Source organism: Chiroxiphia lanceolata, chromosome 8 (genome assembly GCF_009829145.1).
Source record: "Chiroxiphia lanceolata isolate bChiLan1 chromosome 8, bChiLan1.pri, whole genome shotgun sequence".
In the NCBI taxonomy this organism is placed as follows: Eukaryota; Metazoa; Chordata; class Aves; order Passeriformes; family Pipridae; genus Chiroxiphia; species Chiroxiphia lanceolata.
The window spans coordinates 7,158,792-7,175,688 of NC_045644.1; the positions used below are offsets into that span (position 1 = coordinate 7,158,792).

The 16,897-nt window shown below is 51.8% G+C and overlaps 2 protein-coding genes across 4 annotated transcripts in view; one reads left to right on the top strand and one right to left on the bottom strand.

Moving 5' to 3' along the window:
• The window catches only part of INPP5A (inositol polyphosphate-5-phosphatase A), a 193,204-nt gene extending 184,785 nt beyond the window's left edge, over positions 1 to 8,419 (top strand). Inside the window, exons 13-16 of one of the 3 annotated variants that reach the window (XM_032694962.1) lie at positions 1,170 to 1,281; positions 5,406 to 5,474; positions 6,647 to 6,734; positions 6,828 to 8,419. In XM_032694962.1, the coding sequence (XP_032550853.1) occupies positions 1,170 to 1,281; positions 5,406 to 5,474; positions 6,647 to 6,727 (262 nt within the window). In that variant the 3' untranslated portion in view covers positions 6,728 to 6,734; positions 6,828 to 8,419. The remainder of the gene's footprint in view (positions 1 to 1,169; positions 1,282 to 5,405; positions 5,475 to 6,646; positions 6,735 to 6,827) is intronic. The other 2 variants (XM_032694961.1, XM_032694963.1) reach the window with 2 other exon arrangements.
• Positions 8,420 to 10,488: 2,069 nt separating this feature from the next.
• On the bottom strand, positions 10,489 to 13,107 carry NKX6-2 (NK6 homeobox 2). Its single transcript, XM_032694924.1, has 3 exons — positions 12,462 to 13,107; positions 11,973 to 12,145; positions 10,489 to 11,289 (listed from the first exon to the last, which is right to left on the bottom strand). The coding sequence occupies exons 1-3, from the start codon at positions 12,874 to 12,876 to the stop codon at positions 11,041 to 11,043; spliced, it is 837 nt and encodes a 278-aa protein (XP_032550815.1). The 5' UTR covers positions 12,877 to 13,107; the 3' UTR covers positions 10,489 to 11,040.
• Between the last annotated feature and the right edge of the window lie 3,790 nt (positions 13,108 to 16,897).

The following is a 16,897-nucleotide window of genomic DNA, read 5'->3' on the forward strand; positions in this document are numbered from 1 at the left end:
ACATATGTAGATTTATTTTTTTTAAGACATTTATCAAGGGCAAACTTCAATTCGTTCAGGCCCAATATTCAAGAAATTGAGCCTTTCACAAACCCTCTGGATTTCTCCAAAACCCCTCCTTGGCTAATCCTGCATGCCATTTTGGAAGTCAGGGGGCTTTACAGCATGATGAGCCATCGTCAAATGCAAAGTTCTGTCATACTAAACCAGTGAGAACATTTGGAAGAGACGAGAAGAACTTTGGCCTCAGCCTGCTGAGGTGGAGCCAGAGTTTGCCCTTCAGGTGCTTCAGAAGATTTTAGCCTGTGGGCTCACACAGGTGTGTTAACTCTAGTTAGATCTGGTAGATTAAAATAAACGGTTTCTTTTGCCTTTTAAAGCTATGTTAGAATGCACTGGAGATGCCACAGCACGTTTACAATGACCCCAGAGTGTAACTACCATTTAATCAGCTTCTATTCAAGATGTCTTTACAAAATAATATACTTTTTCTTAACACAATTTCATAGAGAGCTGCAGGATCTTATGTAGTCAGCATAGTTTTCCTTAAACCATATTCCTGATTCCTTGGTTCTGAAGGAATCCCCTGCAAAAACTGCTGTCTTGTCCTGTCTTCCTTTCTGTCACTCTAAAAGAATCTGTCTGGGGGAGGTTTGTACAGCTGCAGTGATCCCAGCACTCTGAACTCTGTTTTCTGTAAATTGTTCCTGCATAACTCTCCTTGAGAGAATCCTGCAAAGAAATCCAGTGAGATGAACCTTTTTTTTCATTTTTTCTTAGATTTCCTTTTTCATCTTCTGTCTATACATTTTCCATAGTCACAGTCAAGTGCCTGATTTGAAGTTGGTTTTGAACTGATTTTCCTACTTTCATGTAGATAAACAGTTTACTGTCTTTAAACACTCTCACATGCACAAGGAAGGAGGTGAGACTTTCAAAACTGTGTGTGTCTTAACATGTTAACATGTAGAGTTGTAGATCTGAGAAGAGACATTGAGAAAGCACATGAAAAGGAAGGGGGGAGGAGGAAGGAAAAACATGTACAAGAGGTGTCCAGAAGAGCTGCTTTTTGCCAGTGAAATTTTGTAATTAGTGTGGCCCTTTGAGCCAGAGGTTTCAGGATGCTTTGCAAAGAGTCACTGATGGATGTGATTGGGATTTGTTTGCAGTTATCCCTACAGTGAGGATTCTAGCCAGGGAAAGCAGTACATGAACACGAGATGTCCAGCCTGGTGCGACAGAATCCTGATGTCCCACTCAGCCAAGGAGCTCATTCTGAAAGTAAGTACAGACCTGCAGCCTCCAGCTGCCTCTGCACCGCATCACTCTGCACCACCATGGGCAGCTGGGGCTGGGAGACTCTGCCTGTCCCTGAGTCTGCCTGTGGCAGACAGTCTCCAGGGTGGAGACAGCACACCATGGCACTAAGAGAAGGGAGGTGCTTCCAGTGCTTTGCACCCCAGAGGGTGGATTTGTCCCCAGTAACCTGCTGGCAGTGACCAAAAGATGAGCTTTCCCAAGCGCTTCTTTTGGTGTCTGAGCTCCCACGCTGGCTGCCTGTCCTCTGTCCTGTGCCACCTCTGTGCTCCTCAGTGCTGTACTGGGAGCACAGCACTGGGAAACTGCCTGCTTAAAGACAGTAACAGAAAATACAAAGGCCCCACTAGTGCCCCAGCCCAGTCAACCCTACCGTGACATAAGCAACAGCACTGCCCGTCCCAGAGATTCAGCAGGGACACAGATAGAAGCAGGTATGAGTGGTGCTGGCTGAGAAGTCATGTAATTGAGAAAAAAACCTATCCAAGAACAGCTGGAGGCACCTGAGTTACCAGAGGGGTAGATATCTCAAGGTATTCCCAAGAATATGTCAAGTCCTAGATGGACCAAATCTATCACTGTCCACTGACTGAGGGCAGTCTCCAGCAGGTAGACCCCTAACTCTGGTATACAGATTAGGTGCCTACATTTAGACATTTCATTAGAGCCTTAAAGATACAGTTGTGGAACATTTTTAGAACATGTAATTCCTCTCGTGATTTTAGGGTATATAGATAGGGTAAACCTGGTGATGCTCTGTCCAAAATTAAATGACCTAAATATGGTTCAGGACCCTTCAAGTTTTCCTTTTCTGATGTTTCCTCTCTCCTTGCTCCACTCTGCCTTGAGGGCCAGAACAGAGCAGGGAAAGGGTGTGGGATCTGAGGAGATCTCTCCCACATCTTTCTGCTCCCCTCTGGCTGTGGGCATGATGCAGTAATGGATGTGCTGCCATGATGCAGGAATGGATGTGCTGCCACATTCCAGCACTGCTGCAGCGAGGGGATCTTGCTGACCAGACTCAGTGACTGTAACACTTTCCAAACCCCAAATTGCCCAAAGTCACGTGTCTGTCTGTGTGTTCCTGTATAATTAATGCAGTTTAATGGGAGTGAATTACACAAAATAATCTTTGCAAGTAAATCCGTGTCCTACAGCTTCATGGGGTTTTTTTTGCCTGTTTAAATTAATTACACCCTTGAAACTCGCTCTCCTGAAGTTTATAACCTTCTGTTTCTCCCTCATCAGGGTTATTTATCTCATGATTAGACTGTTTGCTTTGCAGTATATAACTCACTGAAAGGCTGGGAACATGTTTTCCGTAGTTACTCGAATTTCAAGTCAATGCACTTCCTCACACACTTTAATGTGTAAGAAGTCGTCTGCACATCATCTCAAAGTTTCACCCAAATTTTAGACAATGCATTTACTGCAGTATTTACTAAAAAAAACCTGTGAAGCTTATGAGAAATATAGGCTTTATAGTCAAATAGTAATGTCAAAATCAGTGTTATTTGATCTTCTTATACAAAAACATAATGTGAAAAAGTGAGATTTTACCCAAAATATTACAGATGGTACTTGGTGCCCATGAAATTCCTGAAGAACAAAGGATTAAAACCATGGAAAGAGTGGCCAATGAGGGAAGATTTTTTTCTTAAAGCTATGAATAAGGAGATAGAAGTGTACACAAAGGCTTGAAGAGTGTAAACACTACAGAGGGAAAGGAATTCTTTCTGATTATCTAGAGGGCTATAACTTGGATATAATGGGAGAAAATTAAACAAAGGAAAACAAAGTTAGAGCACTGGAGAAGTTTGCAACTGTGAGGTGAATTACCCAATTCCCAGTGTCTGTGTAACAAAAACCCAGTCAGCTAGATCACTCAAAGCTTACCTTTAAAAGTGCACAGAATTCTGTCTCCGGAGCTTTGCATTTGCAAACTGTGATCAGGCAGTTTGGGGCATCTCCAGAAACACGTGTGCAGAGTGATGGGTGTTGGTGAGGCCAGGCTGGCACAGGGCTTTAACCAGTTGGTCTGTACCAGCACAGGAGTTATCCAGCCCAAAGCCAACCTGGGATTCTGGCCCAGAAAACAGTCCTTAGAAAAGAATGCTGAGCTGATAGAGGAAAGGGCAAAACGACCTTACAGGTTTCTGTGGTTCTGCACAGGAAGCAGCACTGGCCTTACAGTGAGAATTTACTCCAGACCTGGGCTTTGAAGCTTTAAAAGAAACTGTGAAGAAAGTAAAAGCCAATTTTAATTAGCTGATTAGACTGTAACAAATCCTTTAAATATGTTATTTGAATTTTTAAAGGGTTTTTTGTTGTAATTATCTATTGAATATTCTTAAGCAGGCAATTATTTTGCTGTATTAATTTTTCGTATAGGCAAATAAAGAGTTTATTTTTCTGCCTTAGCAGTTCTGTATTTTATTTCAAACCAAAATTGTAGTAAATCTGCATTTAAATCCCAGGTAAGGAAAGGGTAGTGTGCGCGAATTGCCACTGTACGGTGTGCTCAGCTACACAGTAGGCATTACAGATTGTACAGACGTGGGGCTGTAAACAGCTTTCATGCAACATCATCTATCATGCCATGGTCGGTTACCTCACCATCATGTTATTTTATGCTTCCTGAGCCCTAAACCACCAAAGGTTGCCCACTGCTCGGGAGCTGCGCTGATGCCTGATCGCATGAAGTAATGAATGCTCAGCCAAGTGGATATTGTTTCTGCTTGTGCACTGCTGTAATTTGTTTATCTGTCTAAAGATTATGCAGTTGAAAATCCACAATTTTATGCTGCCTTTGTAAATTATCAAGTCGCTTTTGATGAATGTATCCCCACTTCCGATGCTGGTGGCATTATGATCTTGAAATATTGGAAAGTGCTCATGCATACAATGCAGAAGGTTATGTTTTTATATTTTTGGCAGGCAACCGTGCTATAAAGTAAATCTGACCTTAAGCTTCCTTACTGCATTAAAGATAATTCAGTTTTAACTTTATAGTCCTAAATGCTACTGTTTATATAAAGTTATTGCCCAGTCAAACTTGACTGATTACAGATGGGAAAGTCTTGACTGTTTCATACAAAATAAATTAGTATTGCCAACTAGTTTAAAGCACATCTATGATTGTATTAGAGACTGGAGAGTGTGCAGATTGCAGACTTAATTAGCTTATAGAATTAGCATAATAAGAAATTGTCTTGTATGGCAAAGTGTTTGTATTTATTCCTGAAGTGCACTGTTAGAGATTCAAAACAGACCCTCCAAATCACGTTTATTGCAAACGGCAGAAAGATGAGTACATTTTATTGTTCATTAAGCTACAAATGCTAAAGAAGTCGGTGTGTGAGAGTAAAGTTCGACGTGGAACAAAATGAAAGCAATTCATAATAGAGACTGGGAGGAATGTCATCTTTCATTTGCTGATTTTCTTAAAATCACTGAATGCTTTTTTTTCAGATGAAGAAATTTATCTCAGAGAAATTGTTAGAGATTATATTCATAACCTGAAAATAATCCTTCATCTCTCTGAACATTTAAAATCCCCTATATGATGAAATCAAATGCTCTTATAAGGCAATGTGGATTGCATTTAATTCAGAGAACAACATTTATCACACCTAACTCAATGAAAATTGTGTGTTGTTCTTAAAAACGGACTGGTCAAATGTGCCAGCTGCATTTTGCAACAGAAGCCTGGAATGCAGCTACCAAGGAGTCCCTCATTCCCCCAGCCCGGCGTCAGCCATGAACATTTCCCAAGGCTGCAGCGCAGGGAGGAGGTGCAGAGAGATCAGGAGTTCTGTTCTGAGGGCAAACTGCACAAATTGCTGCATAAACTGCACAAAAATTACCACATAAACTGCACAAAAATTACTGCAGGTAGGACTGGGCATAAAAGTTCATTTTACACAGACTTTCTTTGGAGAAGCCAAGCAAAGATGTGTTAATATCACCTCATTCAGAAAGTGGTTTGACCTATTTGCAGAATATTTCTATGCTTCTTTCTGTTTCTGTAATCTGGAGAATTCTTGGACTGACTAGTGTTTTGTTGTGTTCTGGTTTTTTTTAACTAGTCAGAAAACGATGAGAAGATAGTAATATATGACCACATTGGGCCAAATGTCTGCATGGGGGATCACAAGGTAATTAAACATTTTAGTATTGTATCTTCTAAGTTTTTATTAAGAAGGAGAATGTATGCAGTGGTTTCTGTTAATTTTAAATAGGTTATATCTCTGCCCTATTTTTAAGGTAATGCCTTGAAAATGTTTCAAAGTTGAATTCAACTGAAATCAGCCAGTGTATCAGAGTAGCTGCTTGTATGGAAATCAAATAAAGAACGGGATGATGGGCACTAGGAATGGAAGCAGGATACAGTGCAAGCAAAGAAGAGCCATCTGTGCACTTAAAACTGTCCTAAAACAAAAGTAATTTCATTGGGTTATCAGAGATGCTTCTAAATCTTAGCTTCAGTTAGGTTGGTGCCTAGGTGCTTATTAGAAAAAGAACATACTGGTAGTTCCATATTCAAACAGCAACTGATAAAAAGAATATAGGAAAAGGACATAAAATTACATAAATAGCTGATGTTAAAAATAATAAAAATACCTGAAATTTACAATCTTCTCTGCTGAAGATACCGGATGGAAAGCTAAGTTAGAAATAACTCAAAACAGAGTATTTACTTTCTTAGAAAAAAGCCAGTTGAGGAGTAGGAGGAAACCTCTGAAAGCCCATCTAAAATCAGCACTGAGGCTCCTGAATGATAATGCAGAGAGGGATAGTGGGTAATTACACGTGTGTGTGCACACATAAATCCAGACTCACAAATACATACCCCTGTTTACTTCCATGGGCAGAGTTCTTGTGAAACAGAGCATTATCTTCTAAGGAAGAATGCACTTAAGGCATTGGTCCAGAAACAGCCCAATCAGGTTTTAAAATACAGAAGTTTACTAACTTACCCAGTAAATTAAAAGTTCAGTGTGTCAGCACCGGGACAGCCAGTCCAGAAACAGTAATTTTTGTTTCCTTTGTCACCAAAGTGGCATGGCACTTCCAGTGGAGCTGATTCTGTGACAGAAGGGAGATGTGTGTGGGACCTGATTCTCTTCCCACAGAAATCAGTGGAAAATTGTCCCTTAGATTTCAGTGGGAGCAGAAATCTGTGAGGAGATTATGTAATTTAGATAGATTAATTCAAAAACTTATTGCACCATTTTGTTGTGTTTGCTACTGACTGACTGTAAAAAAAAAAAAAAAAAAAGTGTCTATTTCAAACGTGTAACTTCTATTTTTCCCTAACTTGCTGCAGCCTGTGTTCCTGTCCTTTCGAATAGCTGCTGGGGCAGGTAAACCTATTGCAAATGTGCACAAGTGTTGTGTCGTGCAGTGATGTGGTGGTAAATATCATCTTTTTCCTTTACGTTTATATTTTCTACATCATTTCCCCTGTGTTTATCTTTCTTTTTAAAAAAATGCCAATTCTGCAACAGGAAAAAGATGCCTACGAAGTGAGAAGATTTTCCGTGAAACCACCCTGTAGGAGGGAAGGCAGCACCCGAAATCCATAATCCCAACAGCTGTATTGATCAATCCAGTCCCGAGTGCCACATTTTTAGACTGCTGATCGTACACTATGCTTCAGCATCTGGACTCTGTTCGAGAGAAGCCTCACATACCTCACTGTCTTGTATGTTCATGTGACATCAAGTAGAAATGTGGAATTATTTTTTATATATATGTCACAGTTCTGTTGCCAAAACTCTAAATAGACAGCAGAGATGTTATGTATTTTAGATTTCACGACTTTCAACTTTTAATAAGTGTTTGTCAATGTGGAAAAGCTATTTCAGCATATTATAAACTTTTAAAGGTATCATGCCTAACATTATATATCTTTACCACTTTGGGGTTTTGTACATTGGATTGTATAGATAGAGATATTGATGGTTTTAAATGGTATTTTCTTTGTTGACCAAGGCTTATGGTTTGTGTTTTAGTTTTAGTATTTTGTTTTTCATTTTTATAACTTTTTTCTCATTTTATTTACTATACTGCCATGTTACATGGTTTTTGAATCACACAGCAGCTGCTTTCTATACATACATATATATGTGTGTGTATATATATATGTATGTATGTGTATATATACACAGATATATAAATAATTTATAAACCTGACCAAACTTACGCTAAATATACTTTCCAATATGAATGCTTGAGAGTGCCATATCAGCAGTTAGTGTTGGAGTCTTAGCAGGTTTAGTTAAGTGTACATTGACAACCAACATTTATATAATAAATAATATATAGCAGTGCCATCCTGGATACAGATATATAGCATACTATATAGCACATATATTAGCAGTTTCACTTTGTTACTCCTATAATCCCTTCTTTCTATGTAATATTAAGGATTGAATGTGAAGTTCTTAGCTAGGTTTGGGTGTAACTTTCCAGAATTTTGTAAACTGTTTTTGTCCGTCTTTTGTTACTGTTTTTTGGTGCCAAGTATTCTATATTGAAACAATAACAACACGGGAGAAGAAAAATATAGTCTGCTTCAAGTAGCAACTATATTGGACACAGACTGTATTTATACAGTGTTAAAGGAAAAAAAAAAAAAAAACAACAACCCAACTGTAAATTTTCCTGGTTAGTAGCTCAGTGCAGCCTACAATATAGTCTTGTTACAGACATTTTTCTCCCACCACTAAATACAACATTAAAAGGTGATTAGGGAGTCTGTTGATGAAACACAAATGTATGTTTTATTGATTTAATTTAGAACACTACAGAGTTCATGGACTGCGTGATGGCATTAGATTGATGCTTGATTTTGGTATAAATCACTACCACTGAAAATGATTTGATGTCCGCTTGCAGAGTGTTTTCTCAACAGCACAACCCGGTTTATATCAAGTATCGTTGCCCAAAGGGTGTCTGCAGCTCTGTATTGTTATTGTGCCATGTTGCATTATAACCACACAGTAATTCTATTTAAGCAAACTCAACTCATGATAACTTTGAAGGCCTTTAGAAATGAGTACTCTGGTTCTCAAGCAATAAAACTAATCATGGTGAACACGGCTGTGTCTGCCCCTTTAATTTGGGCATTGGGGATTACAGGGAAATTATTAAATTGTCACATTTCTTATTAGTGAGATACCTGTTAATCTCCTGCCAATTAAGAAGGTTATTTTTCACATGAAAACCTGTATGATAGGATGCAGTTCTGGTGTTAATCGAATCACAATACAAACCGAGGGAAAGGCACTGAGGATCTGCTGTGGGAGCGCTGACGTACGGAGGGGATGCAGCTTCACGAGCTGTTCACGAGATGCCAGTCCCCAGCGGGTCAGGAAATGTGCCACCATAAACTCCTTCGTGATTACCTCAAGTTTCAGAAAAAAACTCCGCAGCCTTTTTCAGCTGGGACCGAAGCCTCGTGTGCAGATGAACTGGCTGGAGCCGGGAGCCGCGGGGCCGTCCGGGGCCCGAACCCCTCCGGGGGCGCAGGAGCTGCTGAGAGCGCCCCGAACGGAACCTCTTTCGGTTTCGAAACGCAGCTTTCGCATTTAAAACAGCCCCGGAGGTGTATCCGGGGCTCGTGGGGAGCCGGGCCGGGCCGATCCCGGCGGACACGCCGCTGTAGCCCCGGGAGGGCCGAGAAGCGACGGGCTCTGGCTGTGGCCCGGGCCCGGGCCGGGTCCTGCCGAGTCCCCTCGCCGGGCGCTGCCGACGGGCAGCTGGTCCAGCGGAGCCGCCTTGTCCCGTAACGCGGGGCCACCACCGAGCCTGTTTCGTTCAACAACTGCGGGAAGGGGCAGGTGGGAAGGACTGGGCTCCAACGCAGGTGTTTTTATCCAGCCATTTCCCCTCAGGAGCCCGGTCCCAGCGCCCCGGCTCAGCGTGCTCACAGCCGGGCGAAGATTAATCGCTAAACTCGATTCACTCCCTCCGTAAGCGCGGCACAACCGAGCGCGGCCACGGTCACTGCGTAGGGACCTGCGGGACCCCCCGCCCTCCCCGGGAGCTGCCCCGGCAGGAGCGCACGGGAATCAATCACAGCGAGCGGCGGCACCGGGACCGGAGGTGCTCCGCGGGGGATGCCCCGACCCCCGCCCGGAGGGGCGCGGAGCGCCAGCGGCGGCGTCCGAACAACGCCGGAGCGGGGACCGGGCCAGGCCCCGCCGCTCCGAGCCCCTTCCCACCGACGCGGGCCCGTGTCGTGCCTCGACGTGCGCGGCATCTGCGCGGGGGGTGATGGCACATCCTCGGGAGCGCGGACAGAGGCGGCCGGGCCGCGTTCCTCCGCTGTGCGGATGGCGGATGCGGGACCGGGCCCCGTAACTGCCCGGGGAGCCGTCACGGCCCCGTCCCGCCGCGCCGGGGTCCGTGTCCCTGCGCTGGTTGCCGGGCAGGGGCAGCGGGGCCGCCCGCGGTGCGGCCGCTGCCTTTGCTCGGACTGCTAAGCCGTAGCTGAGACACGGAAAGAAAGGAACGTCTCGTTCACAGACAAAAAAAAAAGCACCTTGACGGCGCGGGCGGCTCAGACCCACCGGGCCTCGCGTGTGCAGAGGGGACAAACGCGGAGCCTCGGCGGCCGGTTCGGGCACGGGCGCGCCCGCAGGTGCTGGACCGGGGCCCACGGGCACGTCCCGGGATCCCGGCGGGAAGCGGCGGGAGGGCGGAGGAGCTCACAGGCCTCCGCCGCGGATCTCAACGAGTTCGGGTCTTTGCAGCGACCGGTTCCCGGGCAGCACCGAGGGACGTGTCCCGGCCTCCTCCTCTCCTCCCCAGACCAGACCCCATCCCCCGCCCGCCGCGCTCTGGGACCCAGGGACCGGTGCTCCCGGCAGGTTCGGGCTGCACTTTCAGCCGCGGGTCTCTCCGGGGCTGTCAGGGGGTCCCATAGGGTGGGTTCCCGTGTGCCAGCGACCGCGGCCCCCGGCAGGGGCCAGCAGGCCCAGGGCGCTCCCGGCTCAGCCCGCCAGCCCGACCGCAGCAGCTCCTTTTCCCCCGCGGAGCAGCGCCCAGCCCGGGAGCTGTGGGCACCCTCCAGGAGCGCCGCGGTCCCCGGGCCCCCAAGAGCAGCAGGGCCAGGACTGAGAACGAGAAATGCAGGAAGAAAGTCGCTAAAGAAGAAGCTTGTTAAATAATTTATTGATTTATACAAAGTCTTTCCAACACGTGTGGAGACATTATTTGATCCCAATGTAAAATCAAGTGTCCATTTTTCTCTCGTGCTTTTTTTTTTTGGGCGTTGTTTTTGGTTTTTGGTATTATTAAGCATAAAATCCAGAGGCAGGAGAAGTGAAACCGCCAAAACACTGAGGGACAAGGAGTGAAAGAAAACTGCCGTTTTTACACTAGAAATATACATCACAAAATCTGAAATTTACTATATACAACGTGGCTGAGCTTGGATTTGGAGACCCATAGAAAACGTAACAAAACCTGATTGTTAGGTGCAGGAGACCAGCAGGAAGGCTAAGGGAAAGAGCAGGAACCTTAAAGGGACACAAATAAAACCCAAAAAGTCGGAAAAATTTCTCTGAAATTTACATCGATGAGAAAGAAAATAATTTCATAACTTATTCTGTAAAAAATATATATACATTTCACATACATCTCAGGCTGTACAACACACCACTTCAAACACCCAGCTACACTCGCCCCATTGCGGCCGTCGGCCTCCTGCCCTCACAAGGTGTCCGAGCTGGTGCTGCAGGGGCTGACAAGGGACAGGTTCGTGGATTTGTGCTTTTTCAATAGCCTTGTGATTTTTTCGTCATCTGAGTTGGGGTCCAGGGGCTTGTTGTATTCGTCATCGTCCTCATTGTCCGAGCTCTCCTTCAGCTTCTCCGTCTCCGAGTCGTGCTTCTTCTTCGCCGAGGCCATCTCCGCCGCGTGTCTCTTCCGCCACTTGGTCCGTCTGTTCTGGAACCACACCTGGGCACCGGCAGCGGGCACGGCTTAGGAACGGCCTCGGCCCCGCCGCCGCGCCCGCCCCCACCCGCGGCCGTCCCGTTCTGTCCCGTCCCGTCCCGCAGCGCGGGCCCGCACTGGGCAGGGGGTGGCGGGGCCCCGAGCAGCTCCGGGAGGGGACGCCCCGCTGGGGACACCTGCCCAGCTCTGCGGGGCTGTCGGAGACGGAACTGTGCGGCGGTAAAAGCAGCAGCTTTGCAGAGCAGTTAATTTGGAAACAGGACACGATGGGCAGAAAAATAACTATTTTTGGCTCCCGATGCACCCCAACGCTCAGATGCACATGCAGGCTTTGCTAAAAAATTTGCGGGGTTACATAAGGTAAAGTTGTGCCAGCCGACACGATCCTCGTGGAAAAGTGACCCGCCGAAAGCAATTACCTGCGGGGGGCTTTTTTTTCTGTTTGTTGTTGGGGTGAGCTTTTTAAAATATATTATGTCTGTCTACATTAAATCGTTTGCAGCATAGAGAGCTCTAAAAATTTGCCTAAAATCTATCCGCTACCGAAATATAATTTAAATTCTAAAGGACTTTAAAAAAATCCCTGTACTGTTGTGCAGTGTTCGTGGTCACTGGCAATTACCGAGACAGCAGAAAGCGGCCGCGGCAGGGAGCGGGAGAGGGGGGAGTCCGCGGGACGGACCTACCTTCACCTGGCTCTCGGTCATCCCCAGGGAGTAGGCGAGCCGAGCGCGCTCCGGTCCTGCCAAGTATTTCGTCTGTTCGAAGGTCTTCTCTAATGCAAATATCTGCTGCCCAGAGAAAGTCGGTCGAGAGTGTTTCTTCTTGCCGTCCTTGTCCAAAACCATCCCTGTCTGAGCTAAAAGCGAAGGAGAAAGAGCTGCGTCAGGGACGGGCTCTGCACCGCTCCCGGCCCAGAACCGGGCCCCGCCTGGCGCTGCAGGGGAGCGGCCGCTTCGAGTGTCCGCCAGCCCTAGAGCGGGGCTCGGTGCGGGACACGCCGGGGGCCGCGGGGGCCGACCGACCGGCACCGGGCCTTCCTGCCGAGCGCCATGCCCGCTGCCTCGCTGGGCCGCCCGCCCCGTCCACCGCGCCCGCCCGCGGCATGGGGCCACCCCGGCTCCGCACCCCAGGCCACCTGCTCCCCGCACCCCGACAGAACCGGCCGCACTTACCGGGACAGGCGAGCCGGGGGTCTCTCCAGGGAGAGCCTTGCACCACTCCCGGCCAGAAAATGGGCGGCCGCCCCGGCAGCTCCGCCAGGGGTTTCGGGTAGCGGGAGACGGCGGCGGGGCTGAAGTACATCCCGGCCGAGGCCGCCAGCCCGTTGATGCGGGGCAGCCCACCCAGCAGGTTGCTGGCGCTGCCCACGGGCCGCCCCAGGATGTCGCTTATTCCGTGCGGTGTCCCCAAGGGGAGTTGCGTGTTGAGTCCGCCCAGGGCCGGCGCCTTGAAGCCGGAGGGGTTCTGCAGGGCGTAGGGGAAGAGGGAGGTCTTCATCTCGGCCATGTTGTGCAGCGCGGCCAGCGGCGCACTGCTGAGGACGAACGCGCTCTGGCGATTAGCATCCATCTGCCCCACCGCTAACATCTGCGGGCATCAGCGAGCGCGGCTCCCTCCCAGCCGCGCCGCGGCCGCTCCGCTGGAGCCCCGCGCCGCGGGAGCGTGGCCGCGGGCGGGACGGGCTCCTCGCCGCTCGCAGGATCTCAGCAAGTACCGAAGTTTGCCGGGAGCAGGAAAACTCCGGCGCTTCCCCGGCCGCGGCTCGGCGGCGCGCGCCGCCAACGTCCAGGCTGGAAAGCGGCGAAAGCCGAGCAGGGGCACCGCGGGAGTCCCGGGAGGAAGAGCCCCCGCGGCGGCGCGCCCCGGCGGGCTGCGGGCCCTGCGCTCCGCGCGCGATCCGGCGGGAGGGGGTGCGGGACCGGCGGCTCCGCGCGTGGCCCCGGCCGCGTGTCCGGCGGCGGCGGGCACGCTCCGCGCCCTCCCCGCGCGCAGATAACCGCGCGGGCACCTGCGCGCCCCGCGCCCATTGGGCGGCCGCCGCCCCGCGCCGCCGCCACCGCCCAATCGGAGGGCGGCGCGCGCCCCCACCCAGACACGTCACGGCCGGGCCGGGCGAGCGCGCGGGGCCGCACGTGGCGGGGCCGCGCCCGACGGGACCCCCGAGGGGACCCCGGGGAGACCCCCAGCCCCGCAGCACCGGGCGGCGGCACCCGGCTCTGAACGCGGAGCGGCTCCGGGCAGCGGCCGCGGGGCCCGCCGAGCGCAGCTCGGGGCGGGGTCCGGCGGCTGCGCTGCCCCGCGGCACTGGGCGGGAGGCGCTGCGCGGGAATGCCCGGCTCGATCGCTGTTCTGTCGCGTAATCGGCTCCGTCTTCAGCTGCGGGGCGGCCGTTCCCTCGCATAAGAGTCCACGTTTAAAGCGGTTCTAAGAAATGGTCTTATGCCCTGGGAATAATTGGTTTGTTCAACTTTGTTGCCTGTTCTGAAACCCGCTGGCCTCGGAGAGGGCTTCCCTCCCTCGTTCCGAGACGCGACGGAGGTTTTTAAAGGAAGAAAACCTGCTGTTACATCATAGCGGAACGAAGCTCGTTCGCGCGAATATAATGACCACAGATATTCGTAATCGAAAGTATGATTAATTGTCAAGAAAAGAAGAATTCGGATTTGAGAGTTTTATAGAAAATAATTCCGGAAACGGGGCTTATAGCACGTTCTCCGCCTTAGAACTGCTTTCTCCTACAAGTCTGATGCGTTGTTAACCAAGGAAAACACCAACAAGCGGGGAGTTAAAACTTTTCCGAATGTTCACAAAGTAAACAAGACTGGACTTGATAATATCAGAACAATTATTCAAACGCGTGGTCCTTTGGATGTGGTTATGTCTGTCATCAGAATCGTTTACAGGTGAACAGGGTTTCGTTTAACCTGTAACCGTAATGTCAGTGTAAGTTTAGGAAGTAATTATTCGGGCTCAGTCAATGGTCTTTGTTTTCAGCCGCTGGAATTACGGGATGTAACAGTCCGTGCGTCTTGTTTTGCGCATCTTTGTAAATAACTTGCCGTACAAACGTGAGATTAAAAACGACGCTGCGCTATAGAAGGTTTGATAAACGACTTCATTGTTTCTCCCTCCGTCTGTTGCAAACAGCAGCAGCGCAGGGAGCAGTCACAGTGTATCGGGTTCCCGGTAGAGCCCCATTAGCTCTGTCCAGGCTCGTTTCCGCGCCGCCTGCGTGCGTTGGGAAGGGGGTGGCGATGCCACCTGCTCCCTCCGCCCCCGGCGCGGCTCCGGCTCACGGCGCCGTTGGAAGCTGCTGGAGGCGGCCCCGGCGGGGCTGACTGGCCCTCCCGGAGGGCCACGGGCCCGCCCGGAGAGTGGGCCGCCAGCCCGCGGCTCCGCTCGGTCTCCGCCTGCCCGCACAGGCCGCCGGGTTCGCCCGCGTCCAGCCGCCCTGCCCGCACCGGTGCGGTGCTTCGGACCAGCGGCGCCTCCACCCGCCGAGCCCGCAGGTGTTGCGCCTTGAGTGGGGGCCCCGCAGCGCTGACCGGCTCGGCTCGGCTCACGGGAGGGACGCCTCCATCCCCGCCCGGGCAGGGGCCGGGCGCTGATCCAGACAGCCGGCAGCCGCTCACCGAGGAGGGGACAAGTAGGGACGCCGCTGCCTTGGCGGGACCGATGGAACGAGGTAAGAGCGCGGCCTCCGCCGTCCGTGCTGCGGTCGGGCGACATCGACCCCCGGCCGCCCCGACGGGCTTGCTCACCGCCGGTAGCGGAGGGAAGTGGCGGAGCGCAGGTCCCGCCTGCCTCCTGCTCCCCCGGGACACCCGAAAGTGCCTGTGTCTGTGTGTCGCCGCCGCCCCGCTCCCGCAGGTTTCTCAGCTTTGGCCACAGCCGGGAGCGCGCAGACACCCGACGCGCGTCAACCCCGGCGGCCTCCGGACCTCGGCGGCCGGTTGCCCTGCGGGGGCCGCAGCCCCGGGACCCCGGTCCACTCGGCGTGCTGGTCCCGGGGACAGAGCCAAAGCCTCCCGCCCCGTCTAAAGGCGCGCTCGGAGGCCGGTTGGCAATTTGTATCTGTCATCAGTGACGCTTCTTGCGTTTGTCCTGTTCATTGACTTTCCCGAAATTTCATACCACTTTTTTCCAAGTGGAAATATGTGGGGTTTATCTCTGCAGACCTCCCGGCGTGATAAATCTGCTTTTGTATCTGGTCTTCCCATGCGGTGTGGCACCGAAGGAGGAAGCCGCGGGCAGGCATCGCCCGGTATCTCCGGCTCCGCGCCCCCGGCAGTCACCTCCCGCCCCGCTGCTCCCTCTCCCCGATGCCGCCGGGTCCCAGGCGCTGCCAGGCTGCTCCGGTTCCAAGCACTCCCTAACCCTTAAGCAATCCCCGTTCTGGCGGCAGAGCCCGTGACCCTCGGGGACGTCGCAGCGGCCGGGCAGCCTCCGGGGCCACGGCACCGTCCGCTACGCGAGCCCTGGCGCCGCCGGAGCCGCGCCCAGCAGCCGCTGCTCTCGCAGCGGAGAGGTGCCCTCGGTAAAATAAGCCGGGGCTCCCGTCCCCAGGAGGCAGCGGCTCAGCGGGTGCCGGAGCGCTCGCTGTCCCCGGTGCTGCCGAGCCCGCTGCCCGCGGCCGAGCCCGCCTTGGCAGAGGAGTTTCTCGAGCGGACATAAACCAGCCCGAGGCGTTTGCGAGGGCCGGTGCGGGCGCTCTCCCGGCTCAGTGCGGCAGCGCTGCAGCCCCGCCGGGGCAGTTCGGGTCGCTGCTTTCGGGAGGCTCATTTCGGCGGAGCAGAACAGGGCCGAGCCGCGGGCAGCGCCGGGCCGGGCCCCGCCGCCCCCCGCGCCCTCCGGCCCGGCCCGGCTTCGCCCGCCGCCGCTCCCCGGCGGCGCCCCCTGGCGGCCCCGGGCGCGGGGCCCGGTATGCGGCGCGGTTCGTCCGCGGTGCGCTGTCCCCGAACTGCCCGGCTCCATCTCGCTGTCCCCGAACTGCCCGGCTCCATCTCGCTGTCCCCGAACTGCCCGGCTCCATCTCGCTGTCCCCGAACTGCCCGGCTCCATCTCGCTACCCCTGCATTGCCCGGCTCCATCTCGCTGTCCCCGAACTGCCCGGCTCCATCTCGCTACCCCGGAACTGCCCAGCTCCATCTGGCTTCCTCCGAACTGCCTGGCTCCATCTCGCTCCCCCTGCACTACCCGGTTCCATCTCGCTCGCCCGGCCGTGCCCGGTCCCGCCGTTGTTCCCCGTCCCGGGTGTGCCGTGGCAGCGGTGAGACGGGACGGAGGGGCCGCGGCGCTGCCCCGGCGTGGTGCCGGAGTCGGGCCGTGGCGGGGGAGACCCGCGGCACTGACGGACGCGCCGGGCGAGGTTCCAGGCGGGGCAGGGGACGAGTTTCCACCGTTTAAAGTTAATGAGCGTTTTGATTTGCTCGTGACATGAGTAACATTTCCTACAAATGACATAGAAACAAAACTGAAATTACTAACACCAAATTCGGCTGGGACCAAGGCATTCCAGCATCCTCAGAAAGGAGTATTGCAGGATGTAGACCAGTATTAAATGCTACAGTACAAATAACCTCAGACAAGTTCTGTTTAATCTTCTGGT

Coding starts and splice junctions, on each gene's coding strand:
- NKX6-2 (XM_032694924.1), bottom strand. CDS start 12,876: ATGTTAGCGGTGGGGCAGATGGATGCTAATCGCCAGAGCGCGTTCGTC. Junction 12,146..12,461: donor CCCCCGGCTCGCCTGTCCCG/GTAAGTGCGGCC, acceptor CTTCGCTTTTAG/CTCAGACAGGGATGGTTTTG. Junction 11,290..11,972: donor TGACCGAGAGCCAGGTGAAG/GTAGGTCCGTCC, acceptor GCCGGTGCCCAG/GTGTGGTTCCAGAACAGACG.